The sequence below is a fragment of the Chenopodium album genome, chromosome 7 (assembly GCF_948465745.1).
Source record: "Chenopodium album chromosome 7, dcCheAlbu1.1, whole genome shotgun sequence".
Lineage (NCBI taxonomy): Eukaryota > Viridiplantae > Streptophyta > Magnoliopsida > Caryophyllales > Amaranthaceae > Chenopodium > Chenopodium album.
In genome coordinates, this window is record NC_137840.1 from 57536558 (window position 1) to 57556606 (window position 20049).

Sequence of the window (20049 nt, forward strand, 5' to 3'; positions counted from 1 at the left end):
TCTCACAAACATCAACCAAACAATCAAACAGAGAACGATGAGTACCGTCTAACTTGATTAACTTCTTATAATCTTCTTCGCTTATTATATCCATCCTAAATTAATAATTCTCTAGTGTTTGACTCAAGTTGCTTGGTGTTATCACAGGATAAAGAGTTTTTTGTAATGAAAGGTTTCTTAGAATTTAGATGGAAGTTAAATCTGTTTACTTTATAGATATTCGATTATTTTTAGAAAACGTAATCCGAATCAAATTATATACTACGTATTTGGCTATTTACAATAGGATTTGTGTATGAAACTATTTTTTTTTTTTTGTAAAAAGATAAAAATTTAAATTCTTCTAAAAAAATAAGATAAAAGTTTATAAGATAGAGTAAAAAATCGCCCACTTTATTGCCTTCTTTGAGCAAATACGGAATATTAGAAATTATAAAATAAAAAAATAAAAATGAGGGAATACAAACCCCTGCCAAAACCCTAGATATGTCCTCTTTCTCTTTCCATTTCTCGCAGTTTCCCATTGGAGCGCACTCCTCCTTCTCCATTGATTCATCTATCATCCATTGAAGCAGCTTTTGAGGTATTATGTTGTTTTCTTTTTCATATCACCAATTTTCAATTTCACATTTTAGGGTTTACCGTCAATTTAATCTTCAGTGTTCTCAATTTAGGGTTCTTCTTAATTCGATTATTCAACTATTCATTATAATTATTAAACTCGATTTCGTTGCTTGATTTGATATTTGAATCGAATTTGCGTTTAGTATTAGGTTGGAACTGTAAAATTGAACCATTTCTCCCCAAAATTATGAGCTTAATTTGATAATTGAATCAAATTTGGCTGCTAATGTGTTGCAGAGCCTTATTTACAAATGTGATTGATTTCCTAATTTCGCGTTTGATTTATGTATGTCTAGGGCTGTGTTTGATTCGGTTTATGTTAAATGTATTTGAATTTCGGCTATTAAGCATCCATCGCTTGGATTGATTGGCATTGTGTATTAATTTGTAATTGTTTTCGATGTAATGCAGGAAGATTAGAAGTTCTGATTATAGGAGTGTGAGATGAAAACGGTGTCGGGGAAAGTATTATCTTGTAAGCCCGTCTCTATTTCGAAAGCTGCGAAAGTTCTGTCAAAGTTTGTGTCTACAGACAATGGAGCATCCCCTGCGTTTGCTGCATATTTGAGGCGCGCTTCAGCCTCATTTAGTGAACTTGCTCAGCTTCATAAAGAGCAGAAGAGTTCAGGAAGTCGACACAAAGTTAAGAAGCAACATTCACATAGTATTGTCACTGAAGGGACTGTTGAGTCTGTATTGACTCAGAGTAAAGATGGGTTGCTGGGGAAGGAGTCAAGCACGAGCAAGAGGAAAGAGGTTCGAGGGGTGAATAAGAGTGAAGGAGAAGCCGGAAGTATTGAGGATGATGGGGAGACAAAGAGGCATAGGAGCAAGAACAGGGGAGAGGAAGATGAGGGGAAACATATTGCAAGGGGGAGTGCAATGAAGATGGAAGTTCCGGAAACTGATGGGATTGCGGATGGAAATGGGGAAATTGTAAGAGAGGCTGGGAAGAAGTCAAAGATAAAGAGGGAAAATAGTGAAAGTGGCGCTGTTACCATCAAAGATCAACCTTGCAGTGATTATGATGCTATCAATTCGAGTGAGTTGAAGAATAAGGAATCAAAGAAGAAGAAAAAAAGAGATAGTCTTAAGAAGGGAAAGCATGATGTTGCTGCAGATATTAAGAAGGAAGTTCTGAAAGATGAAGTCGATGAGCAAGCAATTGAGAACGAAAAAAGTCAAAGCAGCAAGAAAAAGAAACACAAGAAGGATAAACATCATGGTGATCAATCTGATCATGCTGCTGTTAATTCGACTAAGGTCAAGAATGAGGTAGAAAGTTTTGATGGAAGTAAAGATGGGAAGAAAGAAAAGAAAAGAGATAAGCGTGAAAAAGAAAAAAGTGATGATCCTTTAGATACGGAAGAGGAAAAGAAACAAAAGAAAAAACGAACTCATGAAGAAAGAGATATAGAACATGTAGGCAAGCTTGAAATTGAGGCAGCCAACAACCGACAGAGAAAGAGGAAGCATGAAAGTGTTGTAGATGAAGGGTTAGAGAATTCACAGGAGAAACATAAATCAAAGAAAAAGAAAAGATGAAGTAGACAATTAGAATAGAGTGGTTCTTGACATTTGTTACACCAATTTTGGCTTAAAAAAATTTAGTGAATATCTTTTGATTGTGTTCCTATTAGATAGATGACTTTAGTTGAGTTATAACCTTGTCTGAATTTTGGAACATGTCCCTCTTAGTATTATAATTTTTTTCTGAATTGTACCTTTTGCCTTGTGTTATCAATTTGTTTCAAATCAATTATTCAGCCATGTTAGCTGTCCATCAATTCATTTCAGACTGTAAACATCTATTTTTCAGGTTTGTTTTGTGAAGGGGAAACCGAGTCTACACCATTTGATATTTCTCTATTTATTTATATATACTACCTCCATTAATTGTTATCAGCAACTTTGGAGTATTATTTGAGAGATATAAAGTATTCCAAAGTTGCAGATAATAATTAACGGAGGTAGTATTAACTTTGTATAAGGTATGGAGGATCCTCATTGAATCTCAACCCTTATGTTTCTTAGTCCACCTCTTAATTGATCGGACATCCCTCCTTGGTAATACGAAATACTCTTTGGTAGTCTCTAATGCTTGAATTGCAGATTATCTGTATCCTGTAGGTAAATAATTCCAATGAGAGCAAGTTGTTGCACTTGAAATGCTGTCATAAGGTTTAATGGTATCTGAATAGAAGGTGGCATGCCTTTTAGGCCTGTTATGTAGATTAAACAATAGTTTTGTGTAGCCTGTGAACATTAAAGATGATTCATGCATAGAAAGCTAATAAACTTTCAGAATACACAGGAACTTCTAAATTGATGATGCATATTTGGCTTGTTACATTGATGGTTTTTCTTGTTGTTTGTTTCCAAACTAATGCTAAGTATGATTGTAATCGTCTCTGTTGCAATTTCATGCTTATTTTTACTTTTTCCAGGGTCGACTACAGATGGATCATAAGATTCTTCTCTCTTGGTTACGCCTTTTTTCTGATGCCTGGTTTTTCACTAAATTTATTCAAGGTTTTTCCGTGAAAGATTGTGCTAGAAGTATGTTGGATTTATTATCTGTGTATTGTTTGCTAGCTGAACCGTGGTAACTCCTACAGTCGTGTATAAGCACTTCGTTCAAGTTGTATCCACTGAGGTATGTGACTATATGGTGATCAACCTAGAAACAGGCATGTAAACTGTTATTACTAATTGTGCTTGAATTTCTTCTGGTTTGGAACATTTTCTTCATTCATTGTTTTTGAATTGAAGATGAAATTTTTACAGTATCTGTTGAAATTGTTAATATGGTGTTGCTGATTTTTCTAGTTTCTGCTGGTTGTTTGTTTTGCACTGTCTCAACTATTTGAACTGGGGATGCTCTTCATAGTTTGAGAAATAACATAGATGACCCTTTCAATAATTCAATGTTTTGCAAAGCTAGGATCCCACCCTTATAAAATATGTCTGACTTTTTTTTTAAAAGAAAAATTTCATGTCACTTGTAGTCTTGTAATCCCAATTTTATGTCTCTTTGTAGGCCCTGTTCTTTTAAGCTACTTTGCTGTAATCTGCTCTGCTTTGTAGTTTATAGAAACCTTACCTTGCTCTGCTTTGCCTAGAAGCTCAAAAGAATAGGGTCTTACCCTGCTCTGCCTAGAAGCTCAAAAGAATTTTACTTCCTCCGTTTTCTTTTACTTGCAACACTTTCCTAAAAAGGAAATGTTACAATACTTGCAACACACTATAAAAGGAAAGTTATTTTAGGAAAAAACTATATTATTTTCTTTATTTAAAGCACATGGCCCACTAAATTATACTCCCAACAACCACTCATCCTATTTTAAAGTTTATTATATCATGTAAACCCCACCTTTCTTAATTAACGCGCTAAAGGGTGTGTTGCATCTAAAAGAAAACGGAGGAAGTATATCTTTGGAGTATATTTTTTCCTCTTTTTAGACAGTTTGATAATGCTTTTTTTTTTTTTGTTCTTTAGAGAGCCACATGGGCGGGGTGAGAATCGATTCCAAGATCTCTTGGAACCGGAAGGAAAACTCTAACCACTTGTGCCATCCCTCACTCTCACAATGCATGTTAGATAACTCCAAATCATTTTGTGAGGAAGCATAAAATCTTGAAAATACAATTACTATTGTTTCACCAAATATAATTATGAAATACTTTAACTCCCGTGTAATGCAGACCAAATATTATAAATGATTACAATGATTTGTAAGTAGCTCAACAATTTTTATTTACCGGTTATATGGTCATATCCATATGATATAGAGATTTTATATAAAAATTATTAATGCATGATATGTACACCAGGGGTGCACCATGGTGTACCCGGTTAAATAAAAAAAAAGGCGGAAAGAACATTGAGTAGCTTGAAAAAAAAATACATTAAGGTTTCTTTTCCCCAAAAATAGTTTTCTTTTCTTCAAAAATTCAATTTTCCATAATAATTTTAGTTTTCTCAATAACATATATTAAAAGTAATGGAAGGAAAAGAGTATCATTACATTGATTTTAAATTATTTTTTTTTTTAATAATATAATTTGAAAGATTTGGAATGATACATAGCTTGAATATAATGGAATTTTTCATACGGTCCGAAGTTTTTTTACAACAGATCGTGCGGCGCACTCTTGTCTTTTGTCGACAAGAACGCAAGCCTAGAGTAGAAAGGGTACGTGAGCACACAGCAACACCACGGGCCAAGTGTATCTAAAGGAAGCTCGCGTTTACAATGAGTGCGGAGTCGAAGCTTGTGACGACCGATATTTCGAAGCGGGCATAAGCGGGATCGACGACAACGAGGGTGTTTTTTGAGGTTCTCTTGGTTTGGAGGGGATGCTTTGAAACAAGGCAAACACAATATCTATACAGGCTTAAATCAACGCACAAATTTTAAAGCAATATGTAATCGGGTACGAAGCTTGGCCCGGGTGTACCATATACTAAAAACCAATCATCAAAATGAGAACAAAATATTCATTGATATATGGTGCACTCGGGTTATAACAATCTCTCTAAATATAATGATAAAGTAAAAAAGGAAAATATTATATTAAATTGGTAAAAGCTAACGAACGTCTCGGGAACATTGAATAAGATAACTAAAATTGAAAATATTAACTCGAAATTTACATTAATGACACCAATCAACACGTGATTTTGACATGCATTCCCAAGTTAATACTCCGTACCATATTTAAGCTTACGGCTATTTCACCAAATGCCACTGACAAATTTAAAAATTCATCAAATGCCATCGCACTTTTCAGAATTCACCAAATGCCACTGAGTTTGGTCAGGCATTGGGTGCATATGCTCTCCATAAGTGTTTTTGTATGCCCTCCCTTTGAAATAAGGTGATACAAAATCTGTAGCTTGCAGCCTTTGGTGGTAAATCACCCTGAGCACATGCTTACATGGGATCCCTGAATGTTGCCACTTCCCACAACCACAAGTTCCAGCCCCTAGTTTGATGGGATAGTACACATGTGCATCTCTCACCTCAAACTCATCACACCCACATGGTGTAGCATAGCATAACCTGGACTCATCTGATCTTGTTTGCAAGATCTTTGTTGCATACTCAGTGAGTTCCCCATCCCCCATTGAAGTTGCTTTATCAAACCTTGGAGCCATCCTTTTCATGCGCCATTGCCTTATAGCTGCAAAATTAAAACCAGTTACAAAATTAAACTAGGTTGAAATGGCATTTGCAAAGTGATAAAACATGAGAAAATGCTTGTTTAACCTTCAAGAAGCTTTAACACAGGTAGATCTATGTATGGCTTGATGTAAGAGTTGAATGATTCAACAAAATTTGTTGTGTTTTGGTCACAACAGACAACTGGGTCAAACTGATGCCTTGACCAAACTTTAGTGGTACTCTCCAAATAGAGAACATCATCTGGATTGTAGGCATGAATCTTCTCCATTGCTTTGTTGAAAACATATGGATTGTAAGCATCAGCAGCAACCTAAAACAGTTTGTGAAATGTTGTTCCACTAAAGCCTTTTGTTTTGCAGTTGTTGTACAAGTGTTGACAGCATATTCTTCTACTAGCTCTGGGAAATGTCTCCATAATTGTTGCATCAACTCCCTGCAAAACCATATTACAAGTGAGGAAACAGTACTGTAAAGTAATAAAAAATAAAAAGAAAACAAGTGTATGCTAAAGAGACTGATTTACCTTCATCATGTCAGAAAGAAATGTCCAATCATCTCTGTTGCATCCCTCTTTCTCAAAGAGGCACTTTAAATTCCTCATAAAATAACCCCAAGTCTCAACACTCTCTGTACTGACTATGCCATAAGCAAACACAAATATCTCATTGTTCCCATCAATTCCAACAGCTGTTAGCAGTATCCCTTTATAATATCCACTAAGATGGGCTCCATCAATGCCAATGATTGGCCTACAACCTCTCAAAAAACCTCTAACTTGTGCAGCAAAAGAAAAGAAGCATGCTTTGTACCTAGGTTGGACATTTGCACAAACTTGTGTCCATGTCACTAGTGCATAACTCCCTGGATTGGTCTACTTGACCATCTCAGCATATCTTGGAAGGAGACTGTAGGCCTCTCCAAATCCACCATGAATGAGCTCCTTAGAAATTGCTTTCACCTTGTAAAATAACCTTTTCTTCACTTGGATTCTGTACCTTTCCATACAGATTCTTTGCAGAGACTCAACTGGGATATCTGGATTGGCTTGAATATCTGATTGCAGATGTCTGCAAAGCCAATCACAACCAACAATTGGATTTATCTCAAGACTGCCACAAGTTGCATGCTCCCCTGTCAAAGTCTTGATTGCCCAGCTCACTTTGTCAGCCATGCTTGATGCATGGATTCTCCAGTTGCAACCATCCATAGCACATCTTGCTATAAACCTGGTAGGGTCACTCTTTTCAACAAAAACTCCAAAACCTTCTTGTACACAAAAATCCTTAAACACTTCATAGAATGACTCTTTGTCTGCAAAAATCAACCATGGCTCCAGTTTAATGCTTCCAAATTCACAATCTCTCCAAACCTTGCCATTCTTGTATGTCTTATCCATTGCTTGGGTCCCATCAAGGTAATCTTCAAATTCTTTGGGTGGGATGTCATCATACAGGCATTGTACTTCTTCCTCATCTTCTATGAAGTCAGCAAGATCCAAATCATCATCATATTGTTCACTGCCAGATTGAATGTAATCTGAATCCTCACTCTCATCATCATCAGAGCACTCATCCTCACTACTTTCAACCCCAGCTGGTGGCTTCTTGTGTCTTTCAGATCTCCTTAAGCTCACACCTTCATCATTACTCCCCCCAACAACCCTTTTTCCACAGCTCTTTTTGGTTCTAAATCCTGGTGGCCTTGATCTACCAATTTTTTTAGGTTTCTTAGGCATAGTAGTAGCTGGTTCTGATGTTTGATTGACATTAGTTTGAGCTGGAACTGATTCTGCCTGAGGAACTGGTGGTAATGGTGGTTGTGGTCCAGGTGATTGTGGTGCTTTAGGTGAAAGAGGTGGTGATGGCGGTTGTGGTCCAGGTGAATGTGGTGCTTCAGGTGAATGAGGTGGTGAGTCAGTTTGGAAATTTTGGTTGTTAGTTTGAGGTGGTGAGGTTGTTTGAGGTGGTGAGGTGGTTTGAGCTGGTGAGGTGGTTTGAGGTGGTGGCTTTTTTTTTGGGTGTTCTCTTCCTTTTCCTTGGGGTCATATTCCTCCTCACACCTGAGGTTTTGGGTTGGTTGAGAGGAGAAGTTGGTTGACAGTGTTTAGGTGGGGTAGATGGTTGAGTATTTTTCTCAGGCTCAGGTTAAGATTGCCCAGGAAAAACCTCATCAGCTAATGGAGTCTCAAACACTCTTACATACTCATCCTCTCCCCCATCCACATTAGCAACAGGAACCTCAACTGCAACTGTAAAAGGTTCCAGTTCCTCTAACTCTCTATCAGCCTGGGCCTTTTCAGCTTCTAACCTAGCCTTCTCAGCCATGGCCTTAATCCTTTTTTGCCAATTATCCTCAGCATCCTTAAACACCAGACTAGGACTTTCTTTTTCCTCTAAATAGATTACTATTGTTTCCTTATGTCCAAACCACTCCCACATTTTCAGCATATCCCTATCAGAACACAACTCCAACTTCCTATTAGTTCTAGGTGGCAGTACATACAAACTAAAGTACTTTGGAAGGATCACATTTTGCTTAACAGAGTCCTCAAACATAAACTCATACAAGTCCATTAAACTTGTTCTGTCAGTATCATCAACCAATACATCAAACCCCAGATCTCTATATATAATGGACATCAAGCCACACTTTACTCATCCTATAAACAACAAATTACAGACACATTACTATACTGAACATCAACAACATATGATTCATATCAACAACCACATACCAAACCCTAACATACCAGTACACAAAATTGCGAAATATGGAATTCAAAGACCTCACAATCACAAAACATAACAATGTCAAATCAATACCAACAAATAACAATTTTAATGTCAAATGTAACAATAATTCACACAGTCAATTCAAGTAATCACATTTAACATGAACGTTTCAAAAAACCCTAACCCTAACTCAATTTTCGCAAAAAATGTCAGATTCAAAACGCGAATGGAAAAGCGAAAGAGCGATTATTACCTTGAATGCTATGTCGAACACCCCAAACTCAAATTCAAGAGCTTTTTGCTTCTACTTCCTCCCCTACTTGTCACTGCTGTACTGGTTCGCGCAACTTCAATCGCAAAAAAAATTAAATTTTTAGGAGTGTTTTGTTCAAGTGTTAACGAAAGCTTCTAGTTTGAGTATAGATTTGAGAGTTTGAATGAGGGTGAAAGTTCGAAGAACAGAGAAGAAGAATGATGGAGTTTTTTTTTTTTTTTTTTTTTTTTTTGATCTAAATTGAAGAAGTATGAGAGTCAATGATCATTCACGCGCCATTAACCCCAAATAAGGGTATAATGGTCATTTCGCATTAACGGACTGTTAACGTCCATACCTCATTAATGGCACGACATGACATTTTACTGTTTGTGAGTGACATTTGGTGAATTCTGAAAAGTGCAATGGCATTTGATGAATTTTTAAATTTGTCAGTGGCATTTGGTGAAATTTCCGTTAAGCTTACTATTTTAAAGGGTTATCTAATGTCTTGAGTCGTTCGTACAAAATTAAATGTTTCCTAACACTTAACAAAAAAAAAAAAAAAAAAAAAAAAAAGAAAAAAAAAGAGAACAATTTATGACCGTAGATGTTATTCTTACTTGACATTTGCCCTTCGTATTCGAATCATTAATATTTTTCCAATGTTTTTTCATATAAATCCCCGTTGCAAATTTTAGCTTGCATTCTGCGCTGCTCACTCCCTCTCTCTCTCCTCCACCTCCATTGAAGCTGCTTCTGAGCTCCATTGAAACACCAGCTTCCCAGGTAACTTTATTTTTTCCCCTCTTTTAATCAATTTCACAATCTAGGGTTTGGTGTCACAATAACACTATCGTTTATTCTACTCTGACTACAATCAATTTAGGGTTCTTCTAAGCTGTGTTTTATTGAACTATTGGTTTATCTAGCGATTTTATTGCTACTATTTTTCTATATGTAATTCATGTTGATATTCTTGAGAGAATAATATTATGTTTTTTTTTTTTTTCGAGCTATAATTTGATATTTCTGTCTAATTTGGTCGCTAATTGATAACAGGGTTTTGTTTATAAGCCTTTAATTTTAGGATTGAACTGTGAAAATGAACCATTAATTATGCATTTGGGTTGTTAACATTAATTTGGATTGAGCCAAAAGACCTTTTGTTTACTTTGAGCATTGTATAAAAACTCAAGCTTTAAGATATTGAATTTGGGACTGATTGATTATAATTTTAGCTTTGGTTTTATTCAAATTTTTAATATACTTCGTATAAATTTTGAAGTCACTGTTTGAATTTTGGCAATTGATTTATTATTTTATTTTAATTCATTTTAGGGTGCATAAAAATCAGAAATAAAAAACACTCATATATTTTGAGCGTCTCAAATCTTACTGGAGATGCCTGCATTTTCTGTGGCTAGTGCATGTAAAGCACCGTCGACCTCGATTTTCAATCGTTCTAGACTTCTTCAGTCTTTAAGCTCCCAAAAATTACACGCTCTATCGGTAACTCATAAACCTCTTTTTTAAATTTCCTTTTTTTGTGTTATAGAATTATGCTTATCTAATTTTGATATGGTACCAGGCTGCAAAAGTTTCAACTGACATTGAGTTGTTGTCGCTGAAATCAAGCTCAAAGAAAGTTAAAGCTATGGCTGTGTCCGAATCAATTTCTACATCACAGTTGGAGTCTGCCTCTACAAGTTCAGGTACTTTCACCCTTTGTTCTTTTATTGCACAAATGTTACTACGAGGGCATATAGGATTAATGCATTCATGATTGAGTCTAGTAGAGTTTTTTCTTCTGAATTTGAGAAAATTCTGCATAATTTTTGATTGGATTTTTTTTTTTTAGGCTCGGGGACAAAGCAGGTGTTGATTTCACTATCCGATAAAAGTGACTTAGCTCTGCTTGGAAGTGGGTTACAAAGCTTAGGGTCAGTTTTGCGCTGTCACCACCTCTTTTTAGAACATTGCTCTCTATTTTTTTTATACGCATGCCATGTTTAATTATGTTTCATAAATGTTGTACCATGTGTTACATGTTCTTGCCAAAAGTATACATCTTGTTTTTATCTAGGTAACCTGCATTATTTTGAAGGGTCACACCCATGTCTGACAAGTATGGCTAGATAGGCAAAAGAGCCAAGTAACCTATGTTACTTCTGTATGAATTATTATTTCCAGTTATTTACTGAATTTAATTTAATTTTTATAATCAATTCTAGCTTGATTGGACGTCCTATCCGCCTGGGTAATCAGTTTACTGTCTATGCTCTAAAATTTATCTAGTGTATATCTTATTCTCATCCTTCTCCAAGATGCTGGCATATATCAATAAATATATCTTATCCACTTGTACATTTATATAAAGAGTGAGCTGATTACAGCTCTCTCACACACACACACACACACACACACACATATATATATACACACACACATATATATACACACACACACACACACACACACACAAAAATAAAAGAGGTAGAAATGTTAGTGTCATTTTCTCCAAGTTGTGGTCACTTTAAGAAAAAAAAACTTAAAGTAAAACCTAAAACTGACTATTTCCAGCTGTATTGATGCTTGAATTATTTATGTTGGTTTCTAGGCTAATATTTCTTACTTTATGCTTGAAACAAATATACTGTCAGAAGCTGAAGATGAACCTCTGTTTATTCTGAAGCTTCCGAAATTTTGGAATAGTTTCAGTGCAAAAGGATATCTAACAAATTAATTTAGATTAGAATAATGAACAATGTATGAATAGTTAACATTTGTTGCCTTATCTTTTAATGTAGAGGTGGAACCTGGTTGAATTTGTTGGGTGTAATTATAAATATATGCAATCTTAATTAATGCTATCCATGGCTTGTAATGCAAGTTATAAGTTTTCAGATATCACGGCCTTCACAGGTAACCAAATTTGTTTTGAAAGCAAGGGCTCTATACATGTTTCTATTACTATATTGTGTTATGAAGTATTACTTTTACAAGTTGTATAATGGCTATTTATGCTTCAGAAAAGTCTTCGGAGATTTGAAGATAAATTAGTCTCATAATCTGTGCGTGTGTGTTTTTTTTTTCATTGTTAGTGTTTATTTGCTTTTCTGTTGGATCCACCTGACAGATGATATTGCAAAAAAATAAATAAATAAAAGCTTTCCATAAATTTAATGTGGCTTTCCCCCCTCTAGATACACAATTGTTTCGACCGGAGGAACTGCAACTTCTCTGGAAAATGCTGGTGTGGCTGTTACTAAAGTGGAGCAGATAACTCGCTTTCCTGAAATGGTGAGCCTTCTGTATGTTTTGCACAAAGCTCCTAATCTTTATCTTCAACGTATTCGCTTTTACTCCCAACTGCTGATTTTATACTTTGATGTATAAATGGCATAGTACTTGGTCTTTAAGTAAGGTACATATGCTGTTTAAGTGCCTTTTTTTATATGATCTCTCTTCCTACTTTAAAGTTAGGCACAAGTAGGAGAAAACAACATTTTACCCAGTTTCAAGTATCTTCCCTGCCCAGGCTATCTACTAAAAAAGTAGACCTGTGTTCCTATTCCCACATTGCATCCAACAAAAGAAATAGACAGAGTAAATCACTGGAATTAATTGGTCTAATTCCATGAAATAAACTTTGAAGGACTGCTGTAGGGAGTTTGTGTACCTGCAAATGTACGTCTTATTATCTTTGAGCCTATACCGTACTTGTTCTCAATAGTTTAGGTGCATGAAAATGCTTATGAAAGCCACATTTTCTGTTTTGAAAACTGGAAACTTGGTTATGCTCATAATCTCACTTGTAACTTCAAAGCCAACATAGAATTGTAATTTTTATCTATATAATGATGATGATCCAAGATTCTCAATATCGGGCCAAAAGAATTGATTACTTTAGGCGATTTTGTATTCCCACATGTTTCTCATTTGTTTAGAGATTTTATGTTTCCATGTTTTCGCATTGTTTGAATCAATTTTCTTGTATTCTAATGTTTGATGCCTTTCATCCCTAGGTTCCTGCAAAAGGTCCAAATTAGTGAATGATATCTACTTCCTTTTTAAAATTTGCACACACACACACACACACACAAAAAAAAAAAAAAAAAAAAAAGAAAAAGAAAAAAGAAAAAAAAAGGAATCTCTAGTAATTTCTATTCTTTTAGCTACATCTAGAGAGATTTAAAGTAGGATAACTAATGCAAAGGGATTTATGGGACATGTGACCATATAGGCAACACACCACACAATCCTATAACACAACCATCTAGTGACTAGTGTTGTACAAGTTTCATTCTAGAGAGATTTAAAGTAGGATAACTAATGCTAAGGGATTCATGAGACAAGTGTTACAAGCAACAGACCATACAATCCTATGACACATCCATCTAGCGTTGTATCAGTTATCTTTCTTACCATTGTAAACTGATGCCCTAGTGGTAACTCATAAATTGCTTTTTGTTGTTCTACTTGTTTCCACACGTTTCTTGAAAGTCGAAGTTTGGCATGCATTCTGTTCTGAGTTGAATCAAATATGACCTGGTCATTCAAACTCCATTGTCTTTACCACCTTATAATGAATTTTGTTTTTCCTATTAATTGAAAGCTTACTATATAAAAGTGCATCCTGATTCTGAGAGTGATAGATCTTTCAGTTGTTTGTTTTCTAGAAAGATATGTCCCAACACATATGTGCACACACTATGGGGACAAAAGGGTATAACACTCATGCCCTGAACAGACTGATCATAATGAAAATTCATTGTGTTGCCTTTTACAGCTGGATGGGCGTGTAAAAACTTTGCATCCTTACGTACATGGAGGCATCCTTGCTAGAAGAGACCTTAAGCATCACATGGATGCTTTAGAGGAACATGGAATTGGTCAGTTACACTCTAGGTTGATTACTGACTTTATTTTCTTGTGATGTTTATATGGTTTATATAGTTTGATACAATGTACTTGCAGGAACCTTTGATGTTGTTGTTGTAAATTTATACCCCTTTTATGATAAAGTGACTTCTTCTGGAGGAGTCCATTTTGATGAGGGAATTGAGAATATTGACATCGGTGGACCTGCAATGATCAGAGCTGCGGCAAAGGTAATTTTACTGCTTGGAGTATGCTAGAAATTTGGTCATTTGTTGCTTTAGATAATTAGTGAAACTTAAATGGAAATTGCTATGTAAGTTATAATTTTAGCTGCAGACCAAGCTATAAAACCTAGAAAATGTTGTTCACATACAAATTCTAATTTGACTAATCTTATCCGGTGCTATCTACTGACTTCTGAACCCCTAGTTGATATTATGCCTTTATGGGTTCAGTCATATCTTTCCTGGGATCATGTGATGTCCCCCATTTAATTCTTTTTGTTTTGTTTTGTTGATTTGATTTAAAGTTTAATTACATCAGTGTTTTAACTGCTGATAAACAGAATCACAAGGATGTATTGGTGGTGGTTGATCCACAAGATTATGCTTCTCTGTTAGATTATCTTAAGGGAGATCAGGATGATGAGCAGTTCAGGAGGAGGCTTGCCTGGAAGGCTTTTCAGCATGTAGCTGCTTATGATTCTGCAGTTTCAGAGTGGCTGTGGAAGCAAACTGGAGGAGGTATGTCTATGAACCTGTAAATCTTGATGTTTGGATTATGGACAACACTATCTATTGAAAGAATCTTCATGGATACATTTTAAAATTAGGATTCTGGTGGGCTAAAATCAAATTTATTTAGTGTTGTTGTGTAAGTTGTAGGGCAATCAGCTGCCTTTGCATTTGCAAAGCTTAGCCTCTTTGTAGTTAAATGCTGCATTGCTGCCTAGGCAGGAGCTTCATCAAATGCATTATGGGTATTGATGTGGTTGTCTATAGACTGAAAAGGCTTTCAGTTCATTACCTAATATGTTGTTTAGACACCTAGTTTTTGAAATTTTCCTTATTGTGCACTGTTCACTGTCATTTGTTACCTTTTGAGTTACTATACTGGAAAGGGTATCACATTTACACGTCAACCTCTTTCATTTACTATACTGGAAAGGGTATCACATTTGCATGTTAATCTCTTTGATTTACTATACTGGAAAGGGTATCACATTTACAAATGTTATGAGAGAACATCGTGATCATGCTGAATTGCTAGTGCTTTATTCCTCTTTCATCCTTAATGGTAATTTTGTTTATCGTGAACCCTTATTCGCATGTCATAACCAGAATGTGTATCCTCTACAATCATATGTCTATAATGTTCATCATAAAGAATTATAAGCCATTAGCCCATTATTATAATCATCATTAGGGATTTGACTAATATTTTTTCTTTTGTTGAAGACAAATTCCCACCCAGGTTTACAGTTCCATTATCCCTTAAAAGCTCTCTTCGGTATGGGGAGAATCCTCATCAAAAAGCTGCATTTTATGTTGACAAGAGTCTTGCTGAGGTTAATTCTGGTGGTATTGCTACAGCTGTTCAACACCATGGGAAGGTGAGACAAGTATAGAATGCTTATGTGCTCTGAATTAATGCCTTGAGAAGTTATCTCGTGCCCTAGCATTGAATCATTTACAAGGAATGACTGTCTCTTAAGAATTAAATTCCAGTCAACATTAGGTATTCTGAGAGATTTTATTTTATTTATTTTGTTTATTTTTTATTTTTATTATTTTTTATTCTGGGTATAAGTAATTTTAACCTGGTCTTTATACCTGGGTTGTCCTGTTTACCCTTTGCTGCCTTTTAGTGTCTGACCTATTGTTTGGAACATAGTTCTTTTAAACTTGACCTAAAATTGACAACACTTTTGACAAAGGATATGCTGTAGAAATATCTAATACTTTAAAGCTGATACATGACTTTGCATTTGTAAATTCACTCATTGGTAGTTCAATGAGATTTGGGTAGTGGTTTCAGGTGTGGGGCTACTCCCATTGTGTAAACCCTTACTCACATGAAGCTTGAGTACATCACTACATTGCAGACAGAAAGAAGGAAGATCAGGGTTTTGACCTTTGTTTGATAGAAATTAAGGGTTTTTTTTTTTTTTTTTCCTTCTTTTTTTTCTCAAATTCCTAATTGGAGGGAGAATCATATGGCATCACTGAGTTATTGTCCAAGTGTCTTGGGTAGTTCAAACTTCAAATTTCAATGCTTTTGTCTAGATGTTCTTTCATCTATATGGTTGATAACTTAAGTCCTTGTGATTTTCATGACGTCTCATAAATTTTGGGTTTCACCATCTAATTGAGGATTTTGTGCAACCTAAAAAAATCATCATATTTTTTCTTTTTGCAGGAAATGTCGTATAATAACTACTTGGATGCTGATGCAGCTTGGAATTGTGTCTCTGAATTCAATGATCCAACTTGCGTGGTGGTGAAGCATACAAATCCTTGTGGAGTAGCTTCACGTAACGACATTATCGAAGCATACAGGCTAGCAGTCAAAGCAGATCCAGTTAGTGCATTTGGCGGCATTGTAGCCTTCAATGTAGAAGTTGATGAGGTAATCACCTGTTCCAGTTGAATCAGTTATGGTTATTGGAATATACATATATATTGTTATACGCATAAGATTTGATCATGCCAATAGTATCATATCATTAAGGACTTGGCTCTGTAAATTGAACTTAAGCCTATTTATCATAAGGCAAAGCAATTATTCTACTAAATTCGTTTTGACTGAGAAAAAGCATCTTTCTTCCTATCATTATAGTGTCATTGTCCTAAATAATTAACGACTCATGATTAGGCCGTCCGGAAAAATAATAGGCCTATCTAAACTTACTGACTTACTATCATGAAATATATAAATCTTTTTAGTTTAACTGTCTCGATTTTGCAAACTTTTTTATGTCATTAATTTGTCTCTAACCATGCTTCCAACAATTTATGTAACCGTTCTTTGGTATAAAAGCTGCTTTTAACACTTTTCACTACTGCTAATTTAAAAATGTTTGTGCTGGTGATCTTCTGGAAACAACTGTACTTGTCTTAAACTAATATTAGGAATGTAACTGCTTCTCTTTTGGTTTTGAACTTCTCATATTAGTAAGATTTCTGTAAAACTCATTTTTGTAGCAATAAAGGACTGATTCTAACTGCCATTCTTGATTTAAACACTTTGAAGGCTCTTGCAAAGGATATTCGAGAGTTTAGAAGCCCTACTGATGGTGAGACTCGGATGTTTTATGAAATTGTGGTTGCACCCAAATATTCAGAAAAAGGACTTGAGATACTACGTGGAAAATCAAAGACCTTGAGAATCCTTGAGGCAAAGAAGAATGACAAAGGGAAACTTTCTTTGCGACAAGTTGGAGGTGGTTGGTTAGCTCAGGAGTCTGATGATTTGACACCTGAGGATATCCAGTTTAAAGTTGTCTCTGAAAACACTCCAACAGAGAAGGAGCTAAGTGATGCACAGTTTGCCTGGCTTTGTGTGAAGCATGTAAAGAGCAATGCTATAGTGATTGCAAAGGTGAATATTATTTTGTTAACTCTTGCATGTCTTAGGTGACTTCCTTTTAAATATAATATTTTCAACTACTAAGCATAATTGCACCAATGGATTCTTACTAGTAGTCAGAAGAGTATCACATTCAAAACTTGCATGATTCTTGCTCAATTTTCCAAGTAATTCTTTGAAGTGGGTTTTAAGGTTGGCTAGGCTTGGTTTGTGTGAAGCATGTAAAGAGCAATGCTATAGTGATTGCTAAGGTGAATACCATTATTTATTCTGTGAACTCATGTATGTCTTAGGTGACTTCCTTTTAATTATAATTTTTTCAACTACTAAGCATAATTGCACCAATGGATTATTACTAGTAGTCAGACGAGTATCACATTCAAAACTTGCACTATTCTTGCTCAATTTCCAAGTACTTCTTTGAAGTGGGTTTATAGGTTGGCTAGGCTTGCTTCGTTGCTTGGTTCATGCTGCCTTAAGTGAACTGAAATGGTTGTTTTATATACATAGTATATTTCTTTCTTTCTTTGGATTTCATTTTATCTGTATATTAATTTTTTATTTTCCAGAACAATTGCATGCTAGGCATGGGAAGTGGGCAGCCAAACCGCCTTGAAAGTATGAGGATTGCTATGAGAAAAGCTGGAGATGAGATCAAAGGAGCATCTTTGGCAAGCGATGCTTTCTTCCCATTTGGTAATTATCTTTCATATAGTCTGTATTTTCTTGTCTCTTAGGAAGAAAATATTCTTGCTAAGTTAGCCTGCTTGCTCTCAAGTCTTAATTGTTAATTGCTATCCATAGCTGCTATGATAAGTTGTTGCTAAGTAGTTAAGTTCAGTATCATGTATCTTAATGTATCATTAGTTCATCGGAATGTACTTTGTACATGTTTTTAGCTTAGTGGAAGGTCAGATGACGGGCTTTTAATACCATGTTTTGTGAACAGCTTGGAACGATGCAGTGGAAGAAGCTTGTCAGAGTGGCGTAAGTGTCATAGCAGAGCCTGGTGGCAGTATAAGAGACAAGGATGCTGTAGACTGTTGCAATAAATATGGCGTCTCATTAGTTTTAACTGAAGTGAGGCACTTCCGTCACTAACCCTGATGCTAGTTGTAGTCTTGTAGACACTGTTACCTTCTCCTTTGCCATCATAGTTTAATTAGAGGGCAAGATGCCCAAATTTTCGTGGAAAATAATGTTTGATCTCTTAGAGTCTGCATTAGTTGTTGAAAGAAAATATAAAATGACGTTCTGGTTCTCGGCTATATCACTCAGTTTTTTTTTTTTTTGAGGTTTTGGTAGTACTTCCCTCGTGAAATCAGACTCGTAGAGAAGGCAAGGTCATGTATAATTTGCTGCTGTATCTCATTGTTTGCAGACAATTTGCTCGTCTAGTTATTTTCTTTAATATTGCAATAGTATATATACTCCCTCCACCTACGATTTTCTGCAACATTTGCTATAAATGGTTGCTCTCTATTAGCTGTAACAAAATTTTTTGTTTCGTTTTTAGTAAATTTTAAAGAGTTAAATGACCACCTTACCCTTTGTTTAACTTTGTTTAACATCTTATAATTACACTTACTTACCAACTAATTACCACCTTAACCCAGCCACTTCGCCGCCCCTACCACCAGCTCAGACGAGCCCATAGCACCAACCCTACCGCGACCAAACCCCAGATCGTTGCGTCATTCTCCGACCATTCCATATCCCTTTCCGTTGCCACTAATCCACCACAGTTAGTGGGTTTCGTGGTGGATTCGATTGAAGATCTGGAGCCATGGGTTTGTGGGGTTCGTGCGTGAGTGGGTTTCGGTGATCCGAGTTAGTGGGGCTGGTACGTGAGTGGGGGTTCGGTGGTTTGAGTTCGTGGGGCTTGTGCGTGAGTGGTGGTTGTGTGAGTGGGGGTGGCGTGGTGGGTTTCGGTGGTCTGAGTTTGATGGTTTTGCGTCCCTGAGTGGGGGTTGCATGGGTGTTGGTGGTTCGTGGGGTGGCGTGGTGGTTCAACGATGTCGTGAGTGGTGGTGGTTCTCCTCTACTTAACTATGTTTTGTTTTTAATTTGATCAATTATCCCTTCTCTCTCCTTTTAATTTTCAATAATCTTGTTTAAGAAATTTTAACTAGCAGTCTAAAAAAGGACGTTTGGTGCAGATAACTGTAGGCAAGTTGTTTATCTCGGGGTAAAATAGTCTTTTTGCATGGAAAGTAAAGGGTATTAATGTCAAAAGAAATATCACGGTTTTGTGCTGTTAAGGTGGCGTTAAGTCCCCATAGTCAATGTCACCTTTGCGATCCCAACATCCTTGAAATCAGTGAATGAGGTGGGATGCTCTTCTCCTCTCCTCCCTTCCCCTCCCATGGCCACAACCACCTATAAATTGCCGCTTCGAGACAATAATGGCCGACCGAACAAAAGACACCCTATTAGCAAAATATGTAAAGTGGAGCCATATCAACCCTTTAGGGGAAGGGATGACAAAGATGGATGTGGTTAATCACAGCTATCGTGGTTACGGTGTGGTAGACTGCTAGTGGTTGTGCAGTGGTTTGTCTGGTAATAGTGGTGGGTTGTCTGGTAGTCACGGTGGGGTTGATCTTAAGGAAGAAGAAGACTGAGCTGGTGGGTTTGTAGAGGAGAGAGAAGGAAGAACATCGCCAAAGTTCAATATTTTTTAGTAGCCAAAAAAAGAAGAAAATGACAAGATAACAGTTGCTATTATCTCCGTCTTCTCCATCTTCTTTGCTTTTGGCCCACTTGCAATATGTCAGAA

At 36.1% G+C, this 20049-nt stretch overlaps 3 protein-coding genes across 3 annotated transcripts; 2 read left to right on the plus strand and 1 right to left on the minus strand.

Moving 5' to 3' along the window:
* Positions 1-427: 427 nt before the first annotated feature.
* Positions 428-2457, plus strand: LOC145637969 (uncharacterized). The gene is made up of 2 exons (XM_081688957.1): positions 428-583; positions 1036-2457. Exon 2 carries the CDS (start codon positions 1069-1071, stop codon positions 2167-2169), a length of 1101 nt encoding a protein of 366 aa, XP_081545083.1. The 5' UTR covers positions 428-583; positions 1036-1068; the 3' UTR covers positions 2170-2457.
* A 3666-nt stretch (positions 2458-6123) lies between these two features.
* LOC145640356 (uncharacterized) lies at positions 6124-7548 on the minus strand. The gene is made up of 3 exons (XM_081691649.1): positions 6689-7548; positions 6337-6562; positions 6124-6246 (listed from the first exon to the last, which is right to left on the minus strand). The coding sequence occupies exons 1-3, from the start codon at positions 7546-7548 to the stop codon at positions 6124-6126; spliced, it is 1209 nt and encodes a 402-aa protein (XP_081547775.1).
* A 1901-nt stretch (positions 7549-9449) lies between these two features.
* On the plus strand, positions 9450-18689 carry LOC145639089 (uncharacterized). Its single transcript, XM_081690233.1, has 13 exons — positions 9450-9587; positions 10140-10310; positions 10390-10513; positions 10660-10741; positions 12005-12101; positions 13591-13693; positions 13779-13912; positions 14248-14425; positions 15140-15294; positions 16101-16310; positions 16935-17282; positions 17840-17966; positions 18220-18689. Exons 2-13 carry the CDS (start codon positions 10203-10205, stop codon positions 18369-18371), a joined length of 1818 nt encoding a protein of 605 aa, XP_081546359.1. The 5' UTR covers positions 9450-9587; positions 10140-10202; the 3' UTR covers positions 18372-18689.
* The last annotated feature ends 1360 nt before the right edge of the window (positions 18690-20049 follow it).